General features: G+C 36.5%; 2 protein-coding genes across 7 annotated transcripts in view; both read right to left on the minus strand.

The window, feature by feature from the left end:
* The window catches only part of Ndf (Nucleosome-destabilizing factor), a 40,762-nt gene extending 36,967 nt beyond the window's left edge, over positions 1-3,795 (minus strand). The window contains exons 1-2 of the mRNA XM_022081877.2: positions 3,699-3,795; positions 3,559-3,595 (exon numbers count right to left, since the gene is read on the minus strand). Coding sequence (XP_021937569.1) covers positions 3,559-3,595; positions 3,699-3,733 — 72 coding nt within the window. The 5' untranslated portion in view covers positions 3,734-3,795. The remainder of the gene's footprint in view (positions 1-3,558; positions 3,596-3,698) is intronic.
* A 2,192-nt stretch (positions 3,796-5,987) lies between these two features.
* Positions 5,988-23,663, minus strand: POSH (SH3 domain containing ring finger posh). Of its 6 annotated transcripts, none has more exons than XR_015536398.1 (15): positions 21,960-23,663; positions 21,426-21,540; positions 20,544-20,642; positions 19,874-20,010; positions 19,075-19,211; positions 17,932-18,325; positions 17,295-17,370; positions 16,719-17,032; positions 16,080-16,306; positions 15,559-15,968; positions 15,207-15,358; positions 13,755-13,916; positions 12,986-13,120; positions 12,304-12,601; positions 5,988-6,811 (listed from the first exon to the last, which is right to left on the minus strand). XR_015536398.1 is itself a non-coding variant. In XM_022081882.2 (15 exons), the coding sequence occupies exons 2-15, from the start codon at positions 22,421-22,423 to the stop codon at positions 12,433-12,435; spliced, it is 2,991 nt and encodes a 996-aa protein (XP_021937574.2). In that variant the 5' UTR covers positions 22,424-22,532; positions 23,347-23,663; the 3' UTR covers positions 5,988-12,432. The 6 variants fall into 6 exon arrangements, 4 of the variants coding, with proteins under 4 accessions (XP_021937574.2, XP_021937573.2, XP_021937572.2 ...); XR_015536397.1 differs by having other exon boundaries at positions 12,286-12,601; XM_022081882.2 differs by having other exon boundaries at positions 5,988-12,601; positions 21,960-22,532; positions 23,347-23,663.
* Positions 23,664-23,806: the final 143 nt, after the last annotated feature.

Genomic DNA, 23,806 nt, shown 5'->3' on the forward strand with positions numbered 1-23,806 from the left:
AAGTGAGGCTCTTAAAGAAACAAGTGAAATTCACTCAAACATCAAATTCCCTGTTACATCCATCTTCTGGATTGGAATAAAAATTCACAACAGATATTAGATGTCATTGACAAATGTTAGCATTTCTGCTTTGTATTCAGAGCTTTTGTGGGTTTCCTCAGACTCTCCACACAAATGAGAAGGCAGCACTTGAAATCAGACATCTTGTCCATCAATCATCCTATTATTAAACACCACTGAGTGTCACTATAAAAAAAATGCACAGCAAGACAAAATGATGATCGAAACTAGCAAATATGCGACCCTCTCTTCATTGATATGGAAAAACTATAAATGCTGATGTCTTATTAATACATTATCAAACAAATTAAGAAAGAAGTTATTTCACATCTCCTTATCACATGACTCTCAATGCAAATTATAATTATACAGTTTTCTTAGTATAGGATCAATCTGAACTGGGATTACTCCTTATACCTGTGTCCAGTTGATCAGAAAAGCCCTAATTTATATGGAAGTGTTATATTATCCTTAATATTCAGAGTTCCATGACAAATAAACAACCTGGTGTCTCAGTTACTTGCTTCAAGAAATATAAATGTTAAAGGTTCTCCATCATCAGATGAGCAGCACAGCTGTTTGTTGTGTAAATAGCCTACATAAAGCCAACTCATGAGCCTAATGTTCTTGTCCAACAGCACCAATAAGAGGGATAGCATTTGGAATCAGGCATTCACTTGTTCCTCGTAGAGTCACTCTGAACGTTCGATAAGTGACAAATCTCTCAACAATGAACTACAGTATCGATCTAACACAACGCACCATTGCATCTAAGCACATCACTAATTTGCCACAACATATAAGAAGCTGCTGCTGGCTGATCAATACTTTCATATACAGCTTTTTATTCATAAAACAAAAAAACAATGACAAGCTGCATTTGTACACTAGCAAGAAAAGATTAGTGTGTGATGGGCTCCAAATACAGACATTGGATTTTGTATTAGCAGTGCTCAACCTGTGAAGGATCTCACTGAAAGACTACTTCAGACTAGCTCCTACAAACAGGCCCTTCAGATTACGTTCCCCCTACGGCAGAAACAGCGCCTCTAAAATGTTGAGTTCTAAGGAATGCCAAAATGGCGAACACGGTCTAGTAAACTGAAACTAATGATAATAAAAATTCATCAGAAACAAGTAAGTTACCTGCTTCACAGTGCTTAAAATTGTTGGTCTATCAACCATTTAAAATCTCTATTGATTAGGTAATCATTAATCAATAAAATGACATTTAAGATCATACTGTCATGAAAAATGGTAATTTATTATTTATTGGTAACTAACAATCACAAATGTTGGTCTAAAGTGGGCTTCAATTTGAAAGCAAGAGATTAACCAAGTCAGACAAAATTATATCTAGAATTGGAAATACATTATTCAAATACAAATTGTATACATTAAATTGAAGAGGTCATTAGGAGAGTGAAAATTTATCTACACAATAAGCAAATGTGGGTATACTGGTTGGTTGGTGATCAACTGCTGTTCAGAGATACTGGACCTTAAGGGATAGTATTTATGAATATGCTGTTAAAAGACTCTGGGGTTTATTGGGATATTTATGACAGTGTGATAATACTTTGATGGGAAATTTACTAGTTTTTTTTTTTACACAAAAGCTAGTGTTTTGATACCATGTCTTATTTGGAAACAAGATGTTCCAACAAGAAATCACGAGTTCCTTTCCTTTCAAAGTTTACATCACTTGTAAAGGTTAATAAAAATGATAAATTTATATTAATATAAATTACTGATTTAGAACTGTGTACAACTACCACTAGTGTACACGTATAAGAATACGTCTTGTTGTGTTTCAGTTTGCAATGTCTGCCGCCCGATCATCCAATTTGTCTGCCACAATTATTATTTGTATTGCAACTGTCTGACTGTCCACTGACTTAAATGATGACAAAAGTTCAAATCTCGAATGTTCTACAAAAGCAGGACACCAAGCCCTAAGCCCAGCTGTGCTTCTGTTATGAATAGGAGCAGCATGAATTATTAATACATTACACAGGGCGTAGATTCCCAGCACATCTCATTACACACATTGGTGAACATAAGATGATTAGAAGAAAAGTAATGTCAGTTTAATTCATAGTGTTGTAATTTTAATCATCTGGGAATATTTAAAGATGGACAATGCAGAGGAAAATCAACAGCCTGTTCTACAATACTACTGTTAAAACTGCAAACTTCCCCTCTCACGAGACAAAGCACCATAGCACAAAACAACGCAAAGGTGTCTCTGCATTTCATGTGAATATTTATAACTGTATACAACTCAACTGACTGCTACTTTGGATACTGTTCCTCTGGGTTACCTGTTTAAAAAATACAGACTGGATCTGTCTCCATCCTCAGGTTAGGGTAAGGAAAAAAGGGGCGAATCATCCAAGCATTCATGGCCTAATATTATGAACCAGCATTTGCTAGGAGAAACTTGAAAAAACTATGTCATGACTTCGTATAGGTCAAGTAGACTAACTCACAGAGTAAAGTCTTTGACAACCCAACAGTTACCCAGCTAGTCAAAAAATTCCCTCTTTTTTATGGAACCCAAAGTGTAACTACTGTATTCACCAACACCCCACAACCTGACTGTATCTTGAGCCAAATTAAGTCAGTCCACACCCTCCCACATAATTACTTTGAGATGCATTTTAATATTATCCTCTCATCTGTGCCTAGGTTCCTGTGGAACATTTCATAACACATTGGTCAAAAGTCTTGAAACTATTCAAACAACTATGTTGAAAAATGTATACTGGTATAAATTATTATATATGTATGCAAAGCACTGTATGCATATTATAACATTTCACATCCTTTTTTAGTATTATGAAATATCAACAGAATGTAAATAATTCTATTCTGACAAGCTACTAAACATTTAAACACCAGGTGTCATTATAAACAAATGTAATCTGAAGCTGAAGTCTACAATTTCTTTGACACCATTCTTTTTTAATTGTTATGTGCATTACCTGGTATGCTCAACTTTTGCATAACTCCTGAATCTGGAAATCAAGCACGGCGCAGGATGCCTATTGCACCTACATTTTCTAGCAAAAAAATTTAAGCTCATTTCAATGTTCACGGGATCACATATAATACACTAAAAAAGTTGGTTTAGCACACACATCTCATTAAACAATTACATGAAGCATGTATTAAAAATTGTCTGAAGTTCACAACATAAAACTGCATGTTAATCTCTCAGTTTTAGACGTATTTCATACTTTCCTAACCTACAAGTATGAATTCCTGTTCTCAACAGATCAACTGCTGTTTGTTTACATTCCTCATACGTACAGCAATTTATGTTATACATAAACACAGCATATTCTAATTTAAACATATGTTTCATTAAAACCAGCATTATGTCTCTCTGAAATTGTCTATAATGAGACCTTTGCACCATTCTGACATGCTAATGGTACTGGCAGGCTACTTAACGGTTCCACTGTAACAGTGTGTAACATTTGCAGTACTCACCCGGCCTGGCCAAGGAGAAAACCCTTTCATTTTCGCCCTGAAATAAAACGAACCAGTTAGTGAACAAGCAGAGAAGAACCTACATTAAGACATACAAATTAAATTCACCCACAACAGCAATATTTGCCACTTAAACTTACCACACTAAGTCGCCTATTTTAAACACCTCCGCCATGGTCTTCCCTCAACTGAACTACGATGCGACGGATAAAACTACAGAGAATTATGGGAATAGCGTCCTTTGCTGTTCATGAGGAACTTCATTCACGATTCTATAACTTTTCAAATTATCCACGTAATAATGTAAAAATAAGGCAATAATTTGCATGAACTGAGGATTTATTAATATCAGACAATGATACAAATGTTTAAAGACATTTACAGTATTTCTACAAAGTTATTGTAGTCATTCCAAAGTCTCAGCTGTGGCGAGTAACGCAGAGATCTCGGTATACGTTCCATTAGGAAACATTGTTACTTAAAGAGCATAATTGGTTCTGCACGACAATAAAAGAAATCTAATTAAAACAAGCTTTTGAGATAGAAGTAAAACCAATTTGTACCCAATGGAACACACATTCCCCACCATCAAAATAGGCACTAATTTTAAAACTCCCTAAACATCTTACACCTCCTATCCCTAATTCCTTCCTTTTCCTCCACAGCTTGTTTTATCCTGCTCTTTCTTTACTTAAGCAATTATTTTCTCACTTTTCTTAAAATAAGCATGTTATTCTGTTGCATACTAGAGCCATAGCAAATAATCTTCATCCACTGTCCTGCAAACAAAAACACAATTTCCATTAACTCAACATACCACTTGAAGGATCAAGATTTCATACCTACATAAACAATGACTTGCTATTTGATGGATTATCAGGGTTAAATTCCCAGCAGAAGCAGGAGCTTTGTAATTCTCCATGACATCCATATTGGCTATGGGCATCAACCAGCCACTTTTGTAATGGGTACCTTCAACAGGACTTAGGTGGCTGGAGGTAAAGCTCACCACTCATCCTTTAATTAGTGCCAAGATACACACACACACATATACAAAAAAAAGTATGGAGTATACCTTCACTGCCCCATACATCTTCATGGTGCAGATGTTAATAGTAGTAATTCCTGAAAATGTGAAAATCTGGTATCAGCAGCACAAAAATGAAACAAGACAAGTTATGGTTGTTACAATGACTCCAGAATGGAAGACGGTGACTTTAAAAAACAGTCTCAAAAATTCTAAGCTAAAACCAAATTACATACATACAAATCATTAGAGGTTTTCTGAAACTGTGAATATAGGTACAAATACTGATTATTACTTCATATATTTAGGAAACAAAGCCAAACTTCTAACTGCATTCTTCAAAAAATGAACACAAAATCCACTTACTGTACATGCATATGGCAGTATGATACAATTGATATAAAGAACATCTAGTCATCACACAAAATCAGGAATCATCTGGTTAGTATCTAATACCCAATTTCAATGGTTCATGATCTTTCGTGGCCTCTGACAACTGTAGGCAAGTCCCAGAGTCCATTTTTGAGGTGGGGGCATGCATATGACAGAATTTGTCACTCCAAAGATAGGGCAAACATAAGCATGTTGGCCAGCAGAGGGGACCTACAGATTAATGCCACTTCAGACCAAAGTGGGTACATGGTATATTTTGCTTCCCTGCAGTTTTATCATTGTCCACATTTCATTCTGTTAAGTAAGTAAACATAACATTCTTGTGGCTGCTATTTTATTTTATATGATGAAAATAATTTCAACAAAATTGTAAAGATCTATATCATAAAATAGTTCAAACTCCTACGTTGAACACAATTCTCAATTAAAGTTTCACAAATTCTCTATGTGTATTAACTGGAGGAAGAAATACATGACAAAGTATCAGAGGCACTTTGATTCTTTGGCCTACACATCATCAAATTGAGAAATATTCTGATGACAGAAATTTATTTATAACTACATGTTTATGAAATGTAAACAATGCAAGCATTAAACATTCCCCACATATGACCTAGGACTGAAATACACTGCTTCCGTGGTGTACCACACAGTTTGCCTGTCAAATACATTTTTCATACATTTATCTGTAGCAACAGACCAACTGAAGGAGTACCCAATTACTGGTCAGAAATGTTTAGACTTCTCAAATGTAATCATGAATTTTTGAAGTTTATATGAATGTGTTTTTACCATAGTTACATACTCAATGCAAAGTTACAGTTCAACACGATGCCAAATTTTTTTCTCCCATCAACTACATTAGTATAATTTAAATAGAAACATAAATTCCAAGATATGATTAGGACGTGAAGGTGACTAAAAATATATGCCACTAAAAACGGATTTGAATCCACTTCCTCAATAAAGAAAGTAAACCAACAAAATGATCCATGAAGGAAGCTCCACATACAAGGTTTTGCACACAAGAACGTAATGACAAAACTGTATCACACAACACAGTCTCATTCAGCAAAGAATAGAAAGTCTGATATGCTACAGTGCTGTCAAATTCTGCATGAAACTTTATGTTGTAAGAATGTAACATAACAGTGTTATAAAGTACAATAACTTTACAAAAACAACTACATCCTGAACAATATGAGTCACAGTCTTTAACTCAAATAAATTAAAATTACAGCACAGGAGCATGGCACTAGAGTACAGGTAAATAAACAACAAAGAGCAGGAAAAATGTCCTCTTCTGCCAAACGAGCATGACAAAAAAAAACACACTATGAACTGATATGTTACGATGTAAACATCACAATTTAAATCAATTTCAATATATGTGCCTTATTTATATTATTGTTATTATTAATTCACACTTGTAAACTTACTACTTTTGTCTATCACCCATCCCTACATAAATACAATTAGAACTTATGAACACACGTCACACACATTACTTGTAAAATATTCATCTCATATTCCACTATACGTTATTTTGTGACTGTGAGGCACAAAGTGTGGACCAAATATATCACTGCCTCAAAACAATACAGTTCATGGCTCCACAGCTTTCACACTTTGATAGTAATGTATACTGTAATTATAATAGTATTCTTAAAGGTTTCACAACACATTACAAAGAGTTCTCTGTTAAATATTAGTATAGCATAGGACCAAAGAGAAATACCCATGAAGATTTCTGTCTTCTGGGTTGTTGCGCCATGCGGTCTGGTAGAGTTCCACCAATGTTTCAGAGGTCATGCTGCCTCTGTCATCAGGGCCCTGCAACAACCCAGAAGACAGCAATCTTCAAACTCACCGCCGTAAAAACCTCAAATCCTACACAGTAATACCCACGGTTTATAAGATGAAACTATATTTATATTAATCAAAGAATTTACTGCATTTCTTTATTGAAATGGTTTTAATGTTTTTTTGTTATGAGCTGTCTGTCAAGTTAATATACATCCTTAATTCTTCTAAATAGACGGGGAAATCAATTTTGACCTTCCAGAGTGTAGTTAGATCAACCATTTTCTGTCTCCCAGCTCAGGCAAAAGGACAAAAAATTTCTTTAATTAACTGCAATACAGAATTAACTCCATCTAAACATTTTGTAAAGAAATGCAGCAAATGAATTTAGTTCACTGTTACTGAAATATACAAGGGCCAATCTACATGTGTGTCCTTAAGTCACTACAATATGTAAATGATAATTATATCAAGTACTAGTCCATAAACAGTTTTGTGTAGTTACAGTTTGATTCATCAGGTGGTAACTAGATTAGAAAATAGCAAAACTTGGCATGGACTCAAAACAAAATACATTTCCTGTACATTCAGTTGCCAAAGGTGAGATACCAATCTGTATACTTCAATAATTTCAAAAAGAGTACAATTATGCAGGCGTGATGATAATACACTAAAAAATGCCGTCATAGTGGCCTAGGAGGATGAAGAGGAACATTTTTAGAAATTTCAAGAACACATATGCGTATTTAATGCTAAAGAAAACTGCTGACAAAAACACACACCAAACTTAAAAATAACTATCTTCAGTAGAGGTCATTACATATGGCATTATGTTCATGAGTATAAAATAAAGAACAGAGAGTATTACTTTTTGATCGACCCTTGTAGACATCCTCATAAAACACAGAAATGGCAGTAGTGCATGTTTTGTTCTACACTGACGTTTGTCATACAAACAACTGTAGAACTGTTTGTTTCAAAAGTTTCTTTTATTAAAATATAAAGTTAAATGTATATTTAAACAAATTTGTGATAAAAGGCTAGGTATATATGTCACATGAAAATTGTGAATTATGGCAGTATACATACACATAAATTCATGATGATTTTCAGTTAATTAAGATAATGTTAAGGTGGCATGTCATACTGTAACGGACATGGTCTGACAACAGCAACTTCCTGGACCACCCTCCACTGAGGTAAAGAATTTGCATCCCTTTAACACTGAGGTGGATTACATTTTTATAAAATTAAATGATAAACTGAATAAAAAATAAAACAAGGAAAGCATGTCTGTGCAGAGTTAAAGCTGATCCACTTTAGTGGCAAAAAATCGAAGTTCAAGAAATCTCAAGCCACTGCAGGTAACTACCTCATTTCACGGTACGCTCACTTCCGAGGAAAAGCATCAGCTTTCAAAAGAAAATTTAACAAATCACAGATAAGTTGTAAAGTGATAAACATTTCTGTAAAGTATTACAGAAATAACAGGGTAAGATCCTTTAGAAGATGACATTATCCTAGTATTTGCTTGCATGGCCTGAGAAGCCGATAACACCCCAATCAGCACACAGGACATGGCTTTTGATTTTAACAAGTTCCCTCCCAAACGCAGTCTTCCTACTTTACAATAAGCCAGGCCTTTTGTAATATCTACAGACAGACCCGTCACGTTTATGAGTACTCTTAATATAAATACCAGAACATACCCATGTAAAATAAAGAAAAATCAGATCATGAAATTTAATATATTCTATGCAGATATATTATTTAAGTATTCAAGTATGTCTCAGACTCAATATACAACTTAAGGTTTCATATAGTTTGGTACAATGTAACATAAATAACACTTTGGTGGGGTAGCCTTCACTTTAAAACGTAAAAACAAATTTTAGTCACTTTTTCCTCGTATATAAAAAATATGAATTACAGAAGAATAGTGACACTTAGATGTCACATAAAATACGAGATAGAATTAGAAATTACAACTTTAGAGAAGAAACTGGAATCCAAAATTTGTTAAGAGGTTAAGAGAAATGACTACACTGGTTTGACCATATAAAAATAAAGGGTAGAGAAAGGACACCGAGAAAAGCATCAGAATTAAAATAAAGAGACACATAAGGTGCGCAAGAACAGGATAGTTCAGCCATGTACTAGAAGAGATCCCAAAAAAAGGACAGAGGTGTGATGAAATAAAAAATGAAAGCTAGAAGACAGAAGGTACTGGAGGTATTTTGTCCATTAACCCACATAAAATGAAGACAATGCTAGAAGACAGAACATAAAATGTCAAGAGCCCAAATTCACAACGGTGTAAAACATTAGCACAAAGCTATTTTTACAGAAACAATACAGCCTCACATGGCAACATTTGTAGACTTTGTTATATATCAGCTCTTAATGTAACATTTTTAACTTAAAAACACAACGGTACCTCAATGGAGATTAGGACTTCTTTGTTATATGAAATCTTTGTCAGACATGTTAAAATAAATTTTAATGTATATTTATTTCAATGTAAGTAGCAATAATTTCTTTTAATGTTGAATCACAGCTGAGTTTATTTACTCACAACTTTTAACATAATTACTACGCATTATACATAAATGCACTATTCTGTGGACAAGATAATCGAAAATTCAAATGTAATATTAATTTATTAATGAACTGGCTTTAGAATGCATTCCTAACACACCGCTGCCCCACATCCGTAACAATATGTGTTATCATAAGTAATGTACAAAAGTTAATACAGAGACATTCAAATAGGTTTCCATGAATTGCATGTACTATTTCACTGTACACAAAATAAATACCTAAATCCTGGCACATTCAGACTGCCTGAATTTTAAAGATGGCTGTCTTACAGGTTGTTGCACCATGCAGTCTGGTAGAAGTTTACCAACATTTCAGAGGTCCTTGCCGCCTCAATCATCAGGGCGTCGGTAAATTTTTACCAGACCACACAGAGCAACAACACAGAAGACAGCCATCTTCAGGCTAAAAGCTGTGGAAACGTCAAATCCTACATGCCTGAATTTTATGTAGTAACTGACTGAAAGGTGGGTGCATGAAATACCATGCTCCTCAATATTAAATTACTGATGAAAAAATTTACATACACAACATTCTCAAGTACTTAATATTATTTAAATAATCAACTGCACAGAACACAAGTTTAAAATTACATAAATTTGAATTTTCCCAATACATCAAATTCATGAAATAGGTAAGTGGAACTGTATAAACTGAATATTATGTCCATACAACTACAGAAATTGCATAATCTGCTGCAGTATATAGAATAAATCTATACGGTGAATTGCTTCGGAGCCAATAAAGAATGAAAGAATATATCTATTGTTATTTACAGGCTTTTAAGACATGTAGTGAGCAAGTAGTACAAGAGAAGTTGGTAAGCTTAAATTCAGTTCTGAGTTCTAAATAAATATAACCAAAACTAAATTGCAACATTCCATATCTATATTAACTGTTCATTTTCCATGCATACTAACATAATCTTCACATGTTTATACACATAATGCCATCTTTGGAAGTAGTTCGGTAACTAGAAGTACTATTACTAGGTTGAAAGATGACAAGTTAACATTTCTTTAAAACATGCAGAACCAAATTATGCTCACACAGGCATGTGCGTCCACACTCGCATACACAACTACTATAAGGTTACTTAATAACAACAAAAAATTTACAAACATTTTTACTCCTCATTCATACTTCAAGTAATACCTGTATTTTATACAAAAATATGAAGACAAATACAACTTGTTTTTATTACAAATAACCTCACAACTATTTTATTATTTATTATGAAACCCTAATCCTGTTTTGCGGCTATAAGCACTATGTGAAAATTTGCAAATTAAACTGAACCGTCATTTTGCTTCATTAGAATTCTATGACTCAAAGAGATACTTCTACTTGGAAACAATAATTATTGTCTCCTACAGCGTACAATCTACTAGTTCAATTTGTAATCTGAAGTGACTGGTACAAAGCATGAAAGGGAGTATCTGAGCTGACGCAAAGGAATAGAAAGGAAAGTCTCTGCTGCAATGTGCTCACAAAACTTTCATACGAAATAATGTATTTGTGCGAGTAACACATAAATTAATGACTTTAAGATTCCACTGGATAAACATAATTTATATTTATATATTTCTGTGGGATCCATCATCAGCATTATACATGGTGAAGTTGGTCATATAAATACTCAAATGTTATTACTGAACTACGGTACAGCACAAGTTCAAAATTATTTATCCAGCTCTGATAAATTACTTCAAGATACAACTCCCTTTGGTTCTTTCTCAGTCCTCAGTATGAGAATCATACAGAAAAGTTTGGTTTATTACCCTGATTTGAAAGTCATACTCAACATCATCAGTGATATACACTGGTTGATATATAAGTTCATATATGGATCTGAAAATACACAATATATTTACACATAGTATTTAAACAAATGTCAAGAGTATACATGACTGTGCATATCTTAACTTATGTAAAGCCAACTCTAACCTTGTACGTACATAGACCTGTAAAATCACTATAATTTCCACACACGTAAAGTAAAAATGTTATAACTATCATCATTTGGCCTACTGACAGCAGTCAAATAAACCAAATAATCACAATTCAAAAGCCCGTGTGTGGACAGAAAAAAAAATATTTGGCAACGAAAAGTAAAATGTTCAGACTTGTGGTAACATTACTAATTTGAGAAATGGAGGGTAGAGAAAACAATAAATAAATATTTATACGCAACTTCCTAAAATTCAATACCTTTGAATTTTTCTACATTAATTTCCATGTGATGTCGTGTTATTCTATGTAAACAGACCATTAGTACCACACTGAAATAACAAGACGAATGTCGTAATGAGCACCAACTGAGACTTATTTTTCTAAAAAAATAAATCTGCATATTAATAAAGAAAAACACCAAATGATCACACCTGTGACTGCTCACGCTCAAGTAAATTCATCTGCCCTTACAAGTAATACTTTATAACCGATCTTTTGATGGGCTCACTGTATTTAACATTTATGGTATAAAAATTTCATACCAATCGAATCTGGTACATCATTAAACTCAGCGTTCATTCACAGAAGACAAACACTGCATTGAAAACAACATAATTTATTAAACAGAACACACAGAAATAGCTATTTCTTGGCATCCAAAAAGAAACATGCAATTATGTCTCAATGGCACCTTTGTCTGTTACTAGTCTATAACAAACACTTGCCAAAGATGCATGTGAATGGCAAAAGTTTAAATTAATCATTTTTATTTCTGGCAGTACATCAATTAACCCTCTTCCCCTTCAGATCCTATTTACTGTAAACTTTTACCAGAGATGGTCTAGAAAAACCCGTTGAACAGCTTTCTTTGCTGATACTAACAATTTATGCCACATCACGACTTCCAATTCTTCATGTGGAAAATGAACAGTGTATCATGACATATTTCATACCTGCTTAAAGAATGATACCTGTACAAATCAACCGGAAACCCAATGCACAACTTCATCATGCCTCCGCAACCCGTTCCATACACTTTGCCTGCTGCTGGCTGTTTGGCTGGGTTAGATGCAAGACTCCATCATGCATGGTGGGGAATCTCAGCAACCCTCCACAAAACTTGCTGGAAACAGCCCGGTGCGGCCTGTGCGTTGCTGCGTTCCCTTGTACCAGCCATCCTCATGTTTCTTGTGTACATAAATAATATCACCAACCCAAAGCTCTAGTTCGGATTCGCTGTTTGGAGGATAAGGCACGATGCAGCGAAATCTGTTGAATAATGGTCACATCAGATGCACATTTCAAAACACACAAGTGACTACTATAAATATGGTGGTTGCATCATAATGTTGTATAATATGCAGCTTGGAGCTGGGATAGCTCATTATATACAGTAACCACGCTACAAGCTGGACAACAGCTTTGATTCAGAGCAGGACCAAGGTCTTTCCTTCTCACCATATCAGGCGCCACCTTGGAAAGGAATCTTAGTGCACGGGTGTAGATCCAAACAGACTGTTCTGTGTGAAGTATCCTCATAACAAAATAATGACGAAAGATACTGTCACACAATACAAAGAGCAGGAAGATACAACAGTGGGCTGTGTTGTATAACCTTGCATGCCTACTATCATATGTTTCTTAGTTATTTACCTTTCCCTTACAGGTGGAACAAGAGGTTTATTTGTTTTCCTTCCTCCTCCTCCACTGTCTGCACCAGTTCCAGCATCTAATGAGTTAGACTTGCGATGATTCGCACTAGTACCACAGGCAGTCACATCACTTGACCTATCAAAATTATAATATTAGCCGCTGACAAAAAGCAGTACCAAAACAATTCCAATCTTAAATTATCTGTAAAGGCAAAAACAAACAACAAAACACTGTTAAAAATCAAATATCGTATCTCACGACAGCTAATAAATCCTTAAAAATTCGGAAACAAAGTTCAAATATTTGGGAATGACAGGAACAAATCAAAATCCAAGTTCATGAAAAATAAAGAGCAGATTAAATTTGAGAAATGTTTGCTACCAAGCAGTTTAGAATATCTTATCATCCCACATTACTGGAAAATAATGGTCAAATTATAAAATAAAATGGTTTACGGAAGTGAGGGATGACTGAATAGACAGATAATTTTACACATTTATTTATTTTTGAGCAAAATAAATATTGAATTATGCTCATACACATCTGACAACACAAAGGATGTTAACATGTGAAAAAGAACTGATGTACAATACTAAGTCTATATGCAATATGGTGATATTGAAAATGACAGAGATGGAGTAGGAGGTGACACAATCGGCGCATTAATTGAATTTACCAACATAACGAAGATGTCACATGAACTTTGCAAAATGCAACATATTTCTGAAGGAGGGATTGGAGCAAACCTAAGACAAAATAAACAACCAACCTTCCAAAGTGGGCCAGATTAGCCATCACTACATTGGGCCGTTGGTCTTTATGTTTAATTCTCTGTGAGCCCGAGGAAGCAGAGGAACCAAAGAGGCGGTGGTGTGCAGTGCTACCATCTAGTGGCATAACCTGTAGAAGCTGACTGGGACACGAGCCAGACCTGCGAGTGGCATAAGGATACACAAACATACTAACAACACACAGTGCAAGGTTAGGTTTTGTTTGGTAAGCAGCAAGGTACCCATTCACCAAAACAGACAGTTTCAAAAATGAGCAATAATAATACAAATTAATTTTTTTTGGCAAATATCAACCTGGAAATCTTAGTTTTGTATTATGATCAGAAAACTGCTTGGGTAATTCAAGACATTAGAGTTGTCAAAGAACAGTTTTGGGACTGTTTTTTGACAGTTGGTAGGACTCCATGGATGAGGAGATTGCCCATGCACACCAGGCAGCACAACACAGAGAAATGAGGACAAACATTCATGCCTCAAGCAGAATTCGAATCCATGATCCCTGTGACAGAACAATCAAGACACACACCTTAGACAGCGTGGTCACCAGCGTAAGTTCAAAACACAGTACCTATAACTGTTAAGTACAGAAGCAGCCTATAATAATATAGTTTTTAAAATTAAGAACATTAAAAATCCCCAATCTGCAGATCATATGTGAAAATTCTCTACAGTGAATTTCATTAATTCTTCACATAATGAATGGGAATCATGTTATTAGTTTATAATAAAGCACACAAAGGGAAAGAAGCCAGGTAGCAATTAATGAATTAGGGAGTAAAAATAATGAACTCCAGGTAAAAACAACAGAGAATTTTATAGGTATAAGTACACAGGCTTGAGAGGAACATAACTTACAGTGAGAAAGAGAGAAAAGAGTTCTACATTTGTATGTGTTACAAATTATGAATAAACACATTCCAACAAGACATAAATTTACAGTCATCACCCAAAGTTTGCAACACAATAATAATCCATTACGTGTTGCTACACGTTAGAGAGACAGAGAGAGTTGTTTCCTTCTTTACCTAAATAAATGTTTAAATTAAATTTTATATGAAATGTTAAAACACCTCAGACTTTGTTGATACATGCTTAATTATTAACTATGCGCTTCATATCCTTTGTTACAGGTGAGACGGATACTTATTTCTAAGAAATACGTTCACTTTCTGAGTACACAGATATACGGAAGTAGTCTGAAAGTCATGAAACTAGGTAGTAGGATACAATTTAATATTTTACATTCCTGCTGCAACAGGTTATTGAGAAGTGTGACACACGCACACACACATACAACAAGAAATGCGGTTAGAAGACGGAGCCACAACATTTAAATATATCGACAAACATACACATGTACAAAAAAATCCGAAAAGTGTTAAAGAAAGGAATTCTGTATATAATGTTTGATTTCATGCATGCCTTCCTACCTGACATGTACAGGGTGTTGCGGACTCACAGCTGTACTCCCATCGTCAAACACCGGATTATCCATTGAATAGGTAGCAGGTGGCGGAGATTTTGACTTCTTCATGCTGGTAAAACGACTCATTAGCCCTCCCTTTGGTTTCTTTTCTTTTGCCTGTACAATTGATACCAATCCGATCACGTAATGCACGGTACATTGAGACAGGCAAAACAGCTGTACAATGCCCACGTTTATGAACAAAATTGTTGTCTGTGGGATTTATTGAAAGAATAAAATTAATAACAATAAACAAACAGCCTGCTGAACCACAAATCAGCAACAAGGTTTGGCCGATAAAGGTTGATTTTTTATACCTTATCTGAAGATCTACTGCTCACAGCCGTAACAGATACATTTGGTGGTGGCGCAACAGTTGTTGACATGTGCACCAGTCCCTGGCCTACAGCGCTGCGCCCCAACGTACTGACCGAAGCATCAAAACCATGAGATGCAGTGCTGCCAGTCGCCATTACAGCACTATGACTGCGACCAAGAGTGACTGGAGCCGAGTTTGAAGTTAGGTCTAAGCCCAAAGTTCCAGGCTGCTGAGGCTGTTGGCCATGCCAAGATGACGAGATGACTGAACCGTGATGAGACGAAGGAGATACGGATGTGGAGCCATGGTGCTGAGACAAGGAAATAGAAGGACTGCTGTGTCCTGGGCTGGATGATCGTGGAGGAAGTTCTGGAGGAACCTGTGATGTCATCACACTAGTACCAAGAGCTGAAACATAAATAAGAAATACCCTTTGGTGCAGAAGGAACAAACCTGATAATCATTCTCTCACAAACTTAGGAACTCAAAATGAATTAATTTAATTACGAAATAACTTACTATTGTGACTTTGTTGACTGTTACGAGGACTGTACATGAGTGGAGAGGAACCCTGCTTATTACTGCCAACACGAGTGAAACTACGTGGTTCAACGGGTGGAGTTGAAGCTGCAGGATTGTTACGAGGTGAGCCACTACTGCTACCACTACCCTGCTGTGGTGCTATGGATGAGCTGTTCGAACCACGAGCAAGACTACGCAGTTGTGCCTGCCCACTCGTTACGGCCCTGTTGGAAGATGTTTATGGGTAATTACTGAATTTTCTGAACACTCAGATTGTAGCTAAAACTGGTGTGGGGGTGGAGGGTGGAATGCTGTATCTTCAGACTATAAAACTCATGGTTTAGAAGCTGCACATCTCTGGAACTCTTCATGATGAAATATTCAAGTAAAAGCAAAAGTGCAGGGGGGGGGGGGGGGGGTTTACACACACGCATGCACACACAAATTGTGTAACACAAAAAAATTATGTTCTGAAGACAAGGACTGACTGCTGTAATGACATCTAATATAATATAATATCACAATATATTTTCATAATATATAATCTCCAGCTGTCACTGCCACCCAAGCAGATTAAATGCAAAAATAAATAAATTATTCCTGTAACATCAACACACCACTGACAGTGGTACATACCTGGCAGGTGTAACATAATTTCCAGGAAATACTCCACACTTCTGCGTACGAATGGAAGTGCCTTTGAACCAACCATCCTGACACCTTTCAGTCACCATATATATGGCTCCCTTCTTCAATTCAAGTTCATCAGCTTTGTGGGGCTTGTATGGATATAGCGCAGTATAAGGTGCAGGCAATTGAGTTGTTGAACTATGGTGTGGAGCCCCCTGCGGTGGAGGTGGAGTCAATCCACTCCCTGTTGTGTCACTACTTCCTGACCGTCGGTGTCGCTGGCTACCTTGCCGTTGAAGCAGTTCACCACTGCCTCCCATCTAGAATACCATCAAAGGAACCTCCTGAACCCTCGTCTACGTAACCTCATTCAAATACTGTATGACAATGCGTGCCTTTAAGACCTGACAAACATTTAAACCTATTCAAATGTTTGAATATTTTCATTTTAAGAAATACAATTGTGAGATTTTTTAAAGCTTGATTTAATTTAATTTCCCTGTTTATAATTTTTGTCTCCATCCTCAAATTTCTCACTTCTTAAAATTTAGATGAGCCTGTCTCCACAATAAGGTGACTAACCTGCGACTGTAGGGTTTGTTCTGCAGTCAGACAGTCTTGTGTTGTTTCTGTAGGACTTAAAATCTCAGCTGAGTGTCTGCAAAAAATAAAGGGCTCTTCACATACAGGCACTAAAAATTAATACCTTAAAATCTTCATACAAAATTTCATATTCTTAATTGCAACAATTAATTTCTTCACTACATCCCCACCTTTACATTCACCATTTGTCGTTTAACATCTTCACTATGTCCTAACAGATCGTGAACATAAATATCAATACCAAAATCACAAATAACCTCTCAAAGTTCACCTTCTGAAATCGCTTTCTCCTGCTAGATGCTATTCTGTTTAAAAGCTCATGGAACCTTTGCACATTAGCACTGTGACAGAATACGATATTTTATACATGAATAAAAGAACCTGTTAGGAACGTGTATGGTACAGCGGAAGAACCAAAAAGCAAGACTAGCAACTGGAAATTCAAAAGCGAGAAAACATATGCAAGCTACCCAAAGCACATTGTGAGTCGCAAGTCTGGTAAAGGAAAATTACAATGACAGACCCATGAACTGGATAAGGTTAATGTTCCTCTAATTAAATATATAGCTATTCCGAGTTTCTTAATTTGGTATTGAAAAGCACTGCCCCGCATTACCTATGAGAAGCCTGGTGGTGATGTCCTGTGTGCAACACACTGAAACTGTGACGTTTCTCTCTGTGCTGTGCAGGAGGGACATGATGAGCAGGAGTACCTGGAGAGATATTAGGATTGTGTGCTGGCCTGGGGGGAGGTGGAGCCACCGCATTATGCGGAGGAAGAGTGATGCCAGGAGCTGGTATCCGTGGTGGGGGAGGCGAGGTAGGAGATGATGGAGCCGTGCTAGAACTAGATGACGTGTTGCTTGATGATGTGTTAGGTGTTGTTGAAGATGAGGCTGACGATACAGTTGAACTTGAATCAGAAGTCCCCACTGGAGGAACTGTGTTAGAAATCTGATGCTGGTGCGCTGACTGAGAAGTGGGTGTGATAGCAGAGCCACTTATATTTCCTGCAAAGATATAAATTATTGTATGCAACTTACTTCATCTTCTAAGCAGGGATTCAGGAAGACATAAATACAGCCCCAAAACATGGCATACAGATTAAAACGTGGGAACCCCACCTTCCAATCAGTTTAAATATTGAAAGCAAAAAAAATTGTTGTGTCCCAAAATAACAAGAAAAGGGGTGTAGCTCCTACTCATTCTTGACCTCGTCACTAGATGGGGGCGAGTGGTCAGCATTACGCCCCAGCCGCACTTTCCTCCCAGGAAAGGACCCTGGTACCCATCCGATAGGAGGCTGGGTGGGCCCCACAACCGGTCTGGACGCAGAAGCTAGAGGAAATATCCTCTGCCCGTCAGGGATCAAACACCGGTCGTCCAGTCCATAGTCAGTCTCTATACTGACTGATCTATGCCGGCTCAGTGGTTTCAGAATTTCCAATCAAAACTTTGTATCCATTTTTCATGTCTTCTACTAAACACCACATGCCCTACCCATCTCATCCTTCTTGATTAAATTACTGTGAAAATATTTGCTGAAGAATACTAATTATGAATCTCTCATTACGGCATTTTCCCCAGCCTACGGATTCTTACTCCCACTGGAGACCAATATTTTCCTGAGGACTATGTTCATGTATCATTACACATTAAATAGTGCTTTGCATCAGCTTTCAATTTCTGCAAACATCAGCAAATTTGTGTTGTCTCATATGAACCAACCTCTCAAATTATATCTAACGTAACATCTCACCTAGATTTACTGCAACACCATGATGCTGTGATGAGTGAGAATTAGCAACAGTACGGGTGTGATCTGTTGGGATCAGTGGCGTCGTATCTTCTGAAGTTGGTGTGGGTGGAGCAACCCGTGATGGACCAGGTTGGGAACTGTAACAATAACAATAACAATGAATTTGTGGACTGTGATTTCCTGGGGTATGACGCCAAGCAGTCTTGTAGGAGCACGCCCATGCACGCGCGCACACACACACAACAAACTGAAGATCATGAAGTTTTCTAAGCCAGATAAGGGACACAACAAACTTAATGTCCAGTTCTTCGTATACAAATAAAGCCTGCACTTTAAAAAAACACATGAACATATAAAAGTCAAAATAAATCCTACGCAAAAAAAGAATAAGGTCAAAAATAAGATCTGACGATGGCTGTGTTCTGGGTTGTAGTGCCGTGAAGTCTGGTAGAAGTTTAGCGATGATTCAGAGGTCCTTGCTGCCTCTATCACCAGGGCGACACACTTCTACCCAGAAGACAGCCACATTAGTACTCGCTTCCATGAAAACCTCAGATCCTATAAAAATGACTTAACTGGAAGTCCACAGCGTAAAATGTCATTCCCTTTTTTGTTGTTCAAGCAGTACTTTTAAAGGGGCATGACCTTTCATTTTTCTTTTCACTTGTATTATCATATTCTCTGATGTCACTCCTGTTATTATATTCTCATATCTTATGGCAGTAAAGTAACAACATAAATAATTTGTACTGTTCATAGTAAAGTTAAGATTATTATCTGATCAATGCATCTTCCTTACTTCGTAGAAAGCTTCATGAGGGCTCGTGCCACACTGTTCAGCTCAACAAAAGCCAACGGAAAGATTCCAATACGATCTCCAAGCTTCCCTTCTGCCCAGTTCTCATCAACACGGCGAATTACTGTGATAACTTCACCCTGAAAACATTAATAAGAGCAATGTTACTTTATGTTAAATAATTATAATGTCAATCATAAATCAACAACATGCAACATACTAACGTGCATTTATTACTAAGATTTTTACTCAACTGCCCAACATCATGTCAGCATTAATTGCTTATCACTTCAAACCCTGGGTAGGAGGGATAAAAAATATAAGTTTATATAATGTTATACGCTACGGGAAGAACACGGATATTTTGGCAAGTGCAAGTAACATGAGAATACATAAAATTATATCATAATGAGCTTCACAGCCTGAACTGTTCACCAATTCTATTTGAGTAGTCAAATCAAGGATCATATGGGTGGAACATGACGGAGACAAACATGCACACAGAATTTCTGTCAAGGGACCCTAAACAATAATAATTTTTTCATGAGTCTAAATATGTGTATATTTTAACCATTCCTTTGTTTCTGTAAGAAAATGCAAACAGATGCAGAAAATTATACTAAACTAATAAATAATAAACTATAACACATAAAGAACAGCATATTGACAGTACCTTGTTAAAGGTTAGGCAGCCTTCTTCATCATCATTTGTCATTCGGAAGTCATACTGAGCTTTGCACTGTGGAATATGACTTGGCAGTGGTGTAATAACCTGTAAAAATTAATTGCGTACCAAGCCATCGTTTTGTCTCAACATTCTGGCACTCAAAACAACGAGGCTCTGGACATTCATTGAATGGAACAGTTTGAGAGTTATCATATATAACAAACACTAATGACAGTCTTTTATGGTTGTAGTTAATGTGGAAAATTAGGTAACAGCTGCCCTTTATACTGACAAATGTGAGTCCCACAACCATTCTGAACAAATAACTCATTCCAATGTGTAAACAACTTGCAAGTCAGATTTAAAAATTTAATGGCAAATAAAAGCACTAAAACCTTCTTGGGTGGACAATCCATGTCAAACTTGAGTTTAAAAACCAACATTTCACACATTCACTGTCTCTATACATATAAATATATAAGTCAGTCTTGGAACCGCCTTCTTCCCTGTTTGTGCAGACAGCAACCACAAAGTGGATTCATATTTGAGCAGTCACCCATCCCCACCGTGCACTGATTCTGTTGCTTACAGCAGGGAATGAAAGTCGGTCTGTCAGGTATATTTGTTTGTGCATAAAAGATGCATAATACAAAATACCAAATGATGGTACCCTTATTACTGTAAATTAAACAATCCCAATTTATCAATGATCTTCTGGGTTGCTGCAGCATGAAGTATTCTGGGTGTGTGCCAACATTCCTCAGATCCTCTGAAATGTTGGGATACAGCCAGAAAGCTACATGGAAGAACCCAGAAAATAATCAATATTCACATCGCCATGAAAACCTCAAATCTTACAACAGTAACGCATTTCCTTTCTTAACAAACCTGCACATATGTAAGAGGAAAGACTCCGTGGTTTCCGCCACTCTCGCCATGATACCAGTTACTATCAATCTTCTTACGCAGCAAGATTATATCTCCCTTCTTAAAGCACAGATCACTGCAAAATAAATAATTTCTAGTTTGAGTCATCACAACTCCATTCATTTTGCAGTGTGCCTTTTATTCAAACAATAATTACATATGCCACAAATTATGTAATTATGAGTATTTTAATATTACAATGATCTGCATTCCTCATTTTAATGTTTAGTTATTAAAATAAATAGAAGCAATTTCAGGCAGTGTAAATATTAAACTTGGCACAGTATAATACATTTTCTTGAGAGTTCTTGTTATTCTACATGTAAGATGAAATGGAGGCTGCAGAAACCACACTTCTTCCACTAAAGAACCATACCCATAATTGTTGTTTGTTCTCTATAAATGTGAAATATTCTGCAGATACATTTTTAAAAGAACTAATCACCAAAACAAAATACATCCCAGCATCTTGAACATATAATTTTCTTTTCTTACCCTGGTTCATTTGAGAGGTAATCATATATCGCTCTGGCATACGGCTGACTTGGCTGTATCACATGCTGCTTGGGAACTGTGTGTACTCTGGTTTCTGGGGATGATATTGTCGCTGTATGGGTAGGCACCTGTTGCTGTTGCTGCAGTGATGCCATATGCTGAACTGAACTTGGAGGGAAGAGACCACCCTGCAAGCGATTTGGTATAGCACTGCGCTTCTTGGGAGCTGCATTACGCATTCCCTCAAGAATTCGCATTAGGAGTACATTAGGTGGCAAGTCTTCTATTTTTACATCAACAAGAATGCGACATTCAGGGCATCGAAGTTCCTTGTGAGTACTCACTATCTCTTCTAAACATTTCTTACAGAATGTGTGCTGACATGGCAGTACTTTACTTGAAGTGTCCAGACGTTCGAGGCAAACGGAACATTCCAGTAAATCATTCAGTGTCCATTCATCCATGTTGTTATACTTCCCTCTGCTAAATTAGTCTCTTTGTCTAAAAAATTCTAGAGAACTTCTCATAGTTTCTACTCGAAACGTTTTCACTGCAACGTTACCAGTGGCTGATCTAGATGGATGAAAATAAATCCAAAGACATATGTACAATACAATTGCAACTTCTGAGAACTATACATTTTCTCTTGATATAATTGCAGGCTGCATCTTCAGTGCAGTTATGGTGAACATTATAAACAAAATGGTGTTTCTCTTTAATTTTAAGAGCCATCTCTATCCAAACATCAGCTTGCTTCTGCCCATGTTCTATACAATTAATAACTTCACAAAACATGTACTACCAATTCCATCAGTTCCAGGCTGAATCAAAATGATTTACATGTACAGTAACTCCGCATACCAGAATTAGTGATAAAAATTACACAGTTCAGTCAAACTATCATTCACGCATTTGAATGCAGTCCTTACCAATGTGACTTAAATTCGACCCAATCACAATTATGTAAACCATGTACGACCTAATTACAGTCCACACTTAATTCGGGCTCCCTTTCTTTTCGCATTGCTAGATGTTATACAATTAACTAGATCGATGTAATGCTGGCATCAAGTCTAAAACAATTGGACCCTGGCCATTTCTGACAGGCCTCTAACATCTGAGTTTATAGAAACTATCATCGGTATGCAAATGAATATACTTAATTAGGCTCACTAATGGATTAGTGCCCTACTAACACGTTCACACGCTGTTACGCTGCTTCAAGTGAAATACTTTTCATTGAAAGATCGGTTAATTATATTGAGAATCAACATAACCATGATTACGAATCATAGTAAACACCACTTTCAGTTTCGTAAGATACAAACTAGAATGCCTCATATATCGAAAATGGTTTTACGACGACAGATTCATACTTCGTCCTCACCACTATCATGATCAGTACACAGACAGTACTCCCTACGTAACTAAAACAAAACATTACAAAATAACATCCACAGCACAGCCATAATCAGATGAATCAATCACTCCTTCGTCCCCATCACCATTTCCGGCTTTCCGCTAGCAGGTGTAGATCCTGCTTTGTGATGCAAGACCACAGCCTAACCCAGTACAGACCGTTTAGAACAGAAACAATGTAACCGACCATGCCATTGTCTCGGTTTTATGCATTTCGCATGCAAGAAACAAATTCTTTTATTCAAGCATATCCTTTATATTTTGAATGGCAGAACAGACTGTGATAGAATACCACCTTCTTGGCCCGATATTATGGCGGACTAATACATAATTTCAAAATCAAACCAAGATATTTCTCTCACATATCGTGGTCCGCAAACCACAGGGAACCAGCAAGGCATTAGGATTGCTGAGGGTTAAAAAATAAC

The sequence above is a fragment of the Zootermopsis nevadensis genome, unplaced genomic scaffold (genome assembly GCF_977971745.1).
Source record: "Zootermopsis nevadensis isolate Lab colony 2312 unplaced genomic scaffold, Znev_1.0 Znev_ptg000022l, whole genome shotgun sequence".
NCBI lineage: Eukaryota > Metazoa > Arthropoda > Insecta > Blattodea > Termopsidae > Zootermopsis > Zootermopsis nevadensis.